The sequence below is a fragment of the Urocampus carinirostris genome, chromosome 2 (genome assembly GCF_059441175.1).
Source record: "Urocampus carinirostris isolate Australia breed hairy pipefish chromosome 2, RoL_Ucar_1.0, whole genome shotgun sequence".
Classification (NCBI taxonomy): Eukaryota; Metazoa; Chordata; class Actinopteri; order Syngnathiformes; family Syngnathidae; genus Urocampus; species Urocampus carinirostris.
Window position 1 is genome coordinate 4,611,111 of NC_142350.1, and position 8,865 is coordinate 4,619,975.

At 36.7% G+C, this 8,865-nt stretch overlaps 1 protein-coding gene across 1 annotated transcript; it reads left to right on the forward strand.

The window, feature by feature from the left end:
• The first annotated feature begins 5,135 nt into the window (after positions 1-5,135).
• atp5if1a (ATP synthase inhibitory factor subunit 1a) lies at positions 5,136-8,619 on the forward strand. The gene is made up of 3 exons (XM_088328462.1): positions 5,136-5,335; positions 8,252-8,364; positions 8,427-8,619. The coding sequence occupies exons 1-3, from the start codon at positions 5,264-5,266 to the stop codon at positions 8,566-8,568; spliced, it is 327 nt and encodes a 108-aa protein (XP_088184588.1). The 5' UTR covers positions 5,136-5,263; the 3' UTR covers positions 8,569-8,619.
• The last annotated feature ends 246 nt before the right edge of the window (positions 8,620-8,865 follow it).

Here is an 8,865-nt window from a genome sequence, read left to right on the forward strand (position 1 = left end):
GGCCAATTAACCTAAGATGCATGTTTTTGGAATGTGGGAGGAAACCCCCGCAAGCACGGGGAGAACATGCAAACTCCACACAGGAGGTTTGATCTCATGACCTCAGAACTGTGCCGTACACGCGCTAACCACTACGCCGCCGTGCTGCCCTAAATTATAACCATAAATAAACAAATAAAAGGAGCAAAAAATGAAATCCTACTAAATTGAAATCAATTAAGATTATAATCATAACTGAAAATTTAATAACAATAAATAAAATAAAAGTAAATCAAATTGAAGATAAATATATACAATTATGATTACAATGAATATGGGTGGGTGAGTGGATCCCTTAACTACTAGGGTCATAGGGGCATCATTTCCTGTGGTGCGTCTTGGGCAAGCACAGCCTGGTGGCGCACACCCCTCTCCAGGCCAACAAATGTTTCCACCCAGTCTCGAACGGGGGGCCTTTCACGTTTTAGGCGAATGTGCTGCACTACGGAAACACTGAATATAAAAAACCAAAAATAATTAAATCAAATAAAATTAAATTAAAATTTAAAAAAGTATATTGTATTTATTATAAATAAACAAATAAAATAGAGGAAGAAAATAAAATGATATCAAATTGAAAAAGGAATGAATAAATAATAATTATATAAAAAGAATAAGAAAACAAGAACAGAACAAAATAATATTAAATTAATAAAAAAATTAAAAATACAATTACGAGTATAAAAAATAAATGTAACAAAAAAAGAAAACAGAAAGTAAAAAATTCAAATTGAATCAAATAATAATAATAAAAGGTTATTTGAGCAAAAATTCTAAAGTATATATAGACGCCCAGTATGTTCAAAATGCCTCTTGGAGTCCTTTGCTAAAATGAACAGAAAAGTAGATGCTATTTTATTTATTTATGACTTTTACAATGTGTTTCATTAGATATCCTTCGAAGTTATTCTCTAAAGACAAAATACTTATGACAAAGGTCAAATAATTATTGCATATTAAAATATTACACATTGCCCTTTTATATGTGCAAAACAAAAAATCAGTGCATGAAATAAGAATAACATTTTTCATTTTTGTAAGAAAAGCACGCCAGATGTTTCTTGCTAAAGTGACCTTGCACACAAAGACTCTGCATGAACCCCGGCAGCGGCAGGGATGGTTACCATGGCAACAGTCGGCCAACTCCGGGGCTATTATGAAAGGAGAATGGCAGCAGTGCTATAGAAGCATTTAAATAAAATCGTGTTTGAAAAGTGGAGCTTTTTTTGCAGACAGAAAGCAGTCGTTGTCTGCTTTTTATGTTTTTTGTGACAAATACAGTGTTGTGTAAGTCATGGAATTTGAAAAAATGTTCACATAAAATGGCTGTGTCCTTTTTAAGACAGAGGGATGCATAATGAATAATTATTCGTACATTTATGTTGTTTTTGCAAGCCAATATTTGTGAAAAGAGCACATAACCTTACTTTGTTCTTTGCATGCGCTGTTGCTAGGCAACCATTTCCTTTGGCAACACTTGAAGTGAAAAGGTGCAGGTATATGCGAATGACTCGAGCAAAATGTCGAAGCGATAAAAGCAGCAATTTTTTTTTTTTTCCTTTGCCGCTCTTGAAAAAACATGATGAGAGACAAGAAGGGTTTGAATTGTGCTCGATATCACTTGATAATTAGAATTTGCTGTGTGTCACGGTCGCCATGGCAACCAGTCTGCCGCGCCCCCGAACTCAAGCTGAAGCAGATCAGCTGATTGCTGGTCTGCTACTTAAGGCTGGGTTGTGGGTTTGGCGGGCGCTGGCTCATTATATACACATTCCCCGGTCTGCTATGCCTTGTCCTGTTTTAGTTTTTAAAACATTTTCCGTCTGTTATGCCCTGTCCTGTTGAGTTCGTGCCGGAGGAACTCTGTACCGTTCTGTTCTGATTGTAAGACTGTTTTTGTTTGTCTTGTCCCTGACTTTTTGACAACTTTTATTTTGTTAAATAAAACTTATGGATCGTCACGCAATTGAGTTCTCCCTTCCTGCCTCCTGCCTCCGTTCTGGTCCGGTCACCCCTTCCACTCCGCTCCGTGACACTGTGAGCTCTCATGAGAATAAATTCTGCAAGTTGTTTTAACCGGGGAAAAAAACATCGGCTGTTAGCTAAATGCAGTACAGTAGAAAATAAAATAAAGCCATATTCTTGCAAAGCTAGAACTAGGGAGTCCTTGCCGATAGTAATATTTTATTTCATTTTATATTCTATATTGATTTTTAAATTTTCTTTAATTTTTTTAATTTTTTGATCTTTTGTTTACTTTTTGATTTGATTTCATCTTCTATTTATTATTAATTTATAGTTGATTTACACCGACAACAACGGCAACCAGATGTCAAAGGTGCTTTATCTGAATCAGGTTAGGAGGCAACTTCTGTTTTATGTGAAGAGCAAACCCCCGCAGAGGGATGGGCTACGCCAGGGTATACTTTCCCAAGACACACCACAAGAAGTGGAGCCCGACAACCCAGACGCTCAAGGGTAGTGATGGCTAAATGAGGAACCATAAAGCAGATGAATTATTTCCTCAATTACGCGATCATGGGGACAGAATAATCTATAACACTAAAACTAAAATTATATATACAGTGGGACCTCGCTACTTTGCGGTTCCACGTTCGCGGGTTCAGAGCTTCGCGGGTCTACAAAATAATAATAATAAAAAAATAAATAAAAAAAAATTTAAAGCATTTTTGAAGGGGCGTCGCTAGTCTGTGGTTCCACGTTCGCGGGTTCAGAGCTTCACAGGTCTAAAAAATAATAATAATTAAATAAAATAATTTAAAAAAAAACAATTTTAAAGCATTTTTGAAGGGGCGTCGCTACTTTGCGGATTTTCACTTTTCAAGGGTGGTTTTGGTCCCCATTACCGGCGATAACCGAGGGATTACTATATCTCATCTCATCTCATTAGCCGTACCGCTTATCCTCATTAGGGTCGCGGGGGGGCTGGAGCCCATCCCAGCCATCTTCGGGCAGTGGGCAGGGGACACCCTGAACTGGTTGCCAGCCAATCGCAGGGCACACGGGGACAGACAACTCATTCGCTCATTCACACCTAGGGACAATTTGGACCGGCCAATTCACCTGAAATGCATGTTTTTGGAATGTGGGAGGAAACCGGAGTGCCCGGAGGAAACCCACGCAGGCACGGGGAGAACATACAAACTCCGCACAGAAAGTCTGGAGCTGGATTTGAACCCACGACAGGTTCCCACAACATGAACTGTGCCGCACAAGCGCTAACCACTGCGCCGCCGTGCTGCCCCTGGATTACTATATATATATATATATATATATATATATATATATATATATATATATATATATATATATATATATATATATATATATATATATATATATATATATATATATATATATATATATATATATATATATATATATATATATATATATATATATATATATATATATATATATATATATATATATATATATATATATATATATATATATATATATATATATATATATATATATATATATCTCATCTCATCTCATTAGCTGCACCACTTATCTTCAGTAGGGTCGCGGGGTGCTAGAACCCACACAGGGACAGACAACTCACTCGCTCGTTCACACCTAGGGACAAGTTCGACCAGCCAATCAACCTGAAAATGCATGTCTCTGGAATGTGGGAGGAGACCAGAGTGCCCGGACGAAACCCACGCAAGCACGGGGAGAACATACAAACTCCGCACAGGATGTCCGGTAGCTGGATTTGAACCCACACAGGAGGTTCCCAAGACCTTAGGACTGTGCCGCACACGCGCTAACCACTGCGCCGCCGTGCAAGAATTTCTCGAAATTTTTGGTCGGACTCCGATTTGTTCGAACTGAGAGGCGTTCGAAAACCGAGGTTCCACTGTATATATATATATATATATATATATATATATATATATATATATATATATATATATATATATATATATATATATTTGTATGTAAGAGAACGGATTAAATCTTTATTTTCTTCATGCCGAAGTTTTGAGTATTTTCTTATAATAATAGTCTGTGGTCTGTGCAGCCCCTTTGAAACTTCTGGTAATAAAGGGCTACACTAATAAAAATGACTTGACTTGACATGACTAGTTGGTATTCATTTCTTTCATTTTGTATTTGTTTTTGGAATTGGTTTTATTTATTTTAAAGATGTGATTCTGTTTTATATTCTTTTTCATACAGTACTTTACTCCTGTTTTTAACATTGCATTTTTGATGTATTTTATGTTTTATTTAGATAGATAGATAGATAGATAGATAGATAGATAGATAGATAGATAGATAGATAGATAGATAGATAGATAGATAGATAGATAGATAGATAGATAGATAGATAGATAGATAGATAGATAGATAGATAGATAGATAGATAGATAGATAGATAGATAGATAGATAGATAGATAGATACTTTATTCATCCCCAGAGGGAAATTCACATTTCCAGCAGCATCCCTGAGCTGAGAACAATACAATAATAAAGCAAAAAGATGTATTCGTTATGGTTATAATTTTTGTATATATATTCATTTCAATTTGAAGACGGACTAGTAGAAAGAAAGTAAGAAAGAAAGAAAGAAAGAAAGAAAGAAAGAAAGAAAGAAAGAAAGAAAGAAAGAAAGAAAGAAAGAAAGAAAGAAAGAAAGAAAGAAAGAAAGAAAGAAAGAAAGAAAGAAAGAAAGAAAGAAAGAAAGAAAGAAAGAAAGAAAGAAAGAAAGAAAGAAAGAAAGAAAGAAAGAAAGAAAGAAAGAGAAAAGGAGAAATAAATAAAAGAGAAATAATAAAATAGTGGACATATTTCAAAATGCAGCTCATTTTTCCCTTGCACTTCTCTCAGCATCGTCGCACTGGCCGGGATCTGCTGGCGGGCCTAATCCGGCATGAAAAGTTTGAGACCCCTTTTCTACATAGTCTGTCTTGCTGTGTGTCAATTGGTGCCGCTGTTGCGTTTGTGAGGTTTATTGTCGCTTGATAAGGGGAATGCAATCACTACTAAGGAGAGCTATTGCCTGAAGATATTAGTAATAAGATGTCAATTCTATACATTATATTCAACCCGAGGCGACTCCGTTCTGCAGTTCTCCATCCATCCTGTAGGTAGCAGCAACAAGCCAACTTCCGCCCAGATGTGTTCGCAAGTTTACGCAGTTTTGCAAGCGATTTTTTTGACTTGTTGACTTTTAAGAACATCTTACAAAAAATGTCTCGACTCTTGTCGCGACTCAACGCGAGGGCTTGCATTTCCAACCACATCCGAAAGTTCTCCGATCAGGTAAAGAGCGTCGTGCTGCTGACGTCATGACAGTTTGCCATGTTAGCATTAGCCTGTTTGTTATTTGTTTTTATTTTATTTTTCGTGGAAGGCAATCTCTGGACTTTGCACCGAAGTCCAACTGGAGTAATAATTATGTCGATCTTGAAATGCATCTTACTCAAAAGTCTTTACTTTGTTTCTGGCAAACTACCGATCGATAGTACACAATGTTTTAACAAGTTTTATGTCAACATCGTTGAGTGAACTCTGTAAATATGAACGACTATGCATGCCAAAAAAACCTTGGATTTGGGCCCCGCTTGCTATAGTACAAATGCACAAAACGAGGGTGTGGCAGGTTTCCCCCTCTAAAGCCTAAATATTCCCAAAATTTTTACGTTCTTGCAAAAAAAGTTGTTGAGAAAATGTATTAAAAATCGGTTTTATCTTTGCTACAAATTTGATTCGATATACGAGATGCTGCATCAATTCTAGATGCAGTGCGGGTAAAAGTAAAGTAGAGCCCCGTTATACATGAATCGGTTCTGTGGTGGGGATCGCAAAGTCAAATGGCCGAATAGACGTGATGGAACCTATGCTAATTAGCTTTGAACTCCCGGTATGCCAGTTGAAAGCAACATAGTAGTCGAAAGTAAATACTACTTATGTGTAATGTACATGCATATGATTTAATTAATTAGTATCAATGTAATGGAAAAATGGCATTTTATTTACATTCGGTGTGACATGACTTGAGCTGGTACAGCGGAGTAGCAGGTAGATGCAGAAGGGAAGGAGACAGTGGATTAAAATAACTGGACTTAAAGTTAATATGCTTATATCTAACATGCATGTATAGGATTAAATAACTTTATGAATAATTATTATGAAAAAATGATATTTTCTTTACCTTTTGTGTGACGTGACTTGAGCTGGTAGTGCGCAGTAGCAGGTGGATGCAGAGGGGGGAGGAGACAGTGGATTAAAATGAAAAGTGATTTCGAAGAGGCAAACATTTTGAGTATCAGGCCGCATCAGGTTAAAATTCTTTGCATAGAGTGTAAGGATAAAATAAAACGGCTGATTGAGTCTTAAATCTGATGCCTTTGCAATACATGAAAAAAAGATATCGTGGGCCATTTTTTGTCATTTACACTTACATACACAAGTTATATGTTATTGTATATTTGTTTGTGAAAAGATTATTTTATCTTATCAGTTTTGAAACCCTTTGAAACCTATGAATAAATGTATTTATTTGTAAATAAACTTTAATGAAAAGCAACATAATATAATATCTCCCCTTTTACGCAATAGATTATATCATTTGCATGGAAATAGTCAAAATCTTATCAGGCTAGCTCAGAAGCACATTTTCATTTTAATAAAACTGATAAATGATCAAAAGAAAATAGTAAATCCTGAAAAATCTAGCCAGCTATTTAGATGTTGGGCATTAGCGCAATGAAAAATATAGTTTGTATGGGAGCACAGGTAAGCACACTGAGGGAAAAAAGCGCCAAAATAAAACATTTTTGTACTTTTTAACATATATGTTGTTGGGGCCTCTTCCTGTAAATGCCGGCTCATTTTTAAAGAGCGAGACGACACTTCATACCAGAAATATTAATTATTTTAATCCAAAAAAAAGCAAGTCTGTAGCCCATTTCTATCAAAATATGTGATTTAATTAATAGATACAAATCAAATGCTCCTTCCCACCACAAGAGGACAGTAAAGGTGTAAAAAAGCCGACGTCCAGTCTTGTTTCATGTTAAAGACAATAATGTGCGGTATTTTTGCTCAGATTCAGCCTAGTAGTTAGATCTGATGTTCTTGCCTGTTCACCGCTAAAATTCTTATTTTTTTATTTCTTTTTTATTAAGTTCAAAGTTGCATGATAACTGAGTCGAGCATATTTTTATTTCTAGCTCCCAGTTGACTTTGTATACGTTTGTGGTGAATTAGTTCAGATCTACAACTGCATTTACGCAACCATTAAAATAAGCAAATCGCTAACACATTCAATGCAAAACATGAAAAGCAATTTTTTTCCATTGTCTGTGAATAAATGTGTTGTCCTAAGAAAATATCACATTTTACCTATGATTACTATTTGTAGAAAAGCCTAAATATGTAGGCTGAATGCCAGAGCATAGTACTGAAAAATAAAAATAAAAAGCTAAATATTTGGCGTTGACATTTTTATACCTGAGAACATAAAGTCTGGATCAGGTTCCCAAAGCCAAACTGAGTTTGACATGCCTGCTTTACACCGACAACCAACTGTGACCAGATGATGAAGGTACAGTGGGGGAGAAAACCCCAATCCCAAAAAACGGCCTGTCGAGGGATGTGTGCCACAAGGCTGTACTTGCCCAAGAGACAGCACAGGAAATGGTGCCCTGACGACCCAGGTGAATACAGCATCCGTGAAATGTGAACTTCTAGCATTATATTTTTACTATTTTTGTTTGGCAGGTTGGATTAAAACATTGGATGAGAGAAAGTGATAAAATGAGGGAGAGAGTGAGAGAAATAAGGGAATACATAAGGAGAGAGAGAAAGGAATACATCAATAAATTAAAACAAATATTAAGAGAGAAACAAACATAGAAAAGGGAAAAAGATAGATAGAAACAAAGAAAGAGGAAGAGACAAAAAGAGTGAAAATGAGAGAGAAAACGAGAAAGAAAAAAATCCACCGACAGTCGTTTTGAGAGTGATGCCTGGGTTTGGGCGACATCAAGTGGATATATTTAGAACTGTGTTGGGTTTTCGGCTCTTTTTTTCTCTCGCGCTTCTCAGTGTCGTCTAGCGGGCCCGCAATTGTGAAGACAATAACACTGCAGAGTAGAGGATAGGACAAAAGCAATATTTATTTATTGTACATTCCGGAAACTATCTGTTATTAATTGAGTTTTTATCTTTCAGTTGGGGGAATTGGGAAAAGGAGCAGGCAAAGGGGGAGGCGGAGGAGGACCGGTGAGGCAAGCAGGAGGTGCTTTCGGCAGACGAGAAGCGGCAGAAGAAGAGCGCTACTTTAGGTTTAGTTTCCTTTAGTCTCGTCTCGGTCTCGTTTTCACCCTTTAACGCCGTCCCGTTTTAGGCAAAAAGAGAAGGAGCAAATGGAAGCGCTGCGCAAGCACCACAGCGAGGAGATCGAGCACCACAAAAAGGAAATCGAGCGCCTGCAGAAGGAGATCGACCGGCACAAGGGCAAAATCCGAAGGCTCAAACACGACGACTGAGACCGTTGATTGGAGAAAAAAAAAATACTAATAAAAAACTGCATCGGAGAACTTCCCTTCATTTTTCTCAAAGCCCCTGTGTGTATAATATGGCTACTTGATGGCACTGTTGTCTAATGCGAACGAAACCCATTGCCACAGCAAGCAACGAGACGGCAGACAAACATGGAACAGGGATTCCACTATTTTAACGAAGTACAAATTTCCTAAACTACGACTTTTTTTTATAAAACTGTAAATTAGTATGATAGTACTGTAAATGTATTTTTGCCTAGTGTTCAAGTCATTTTTTTGTTT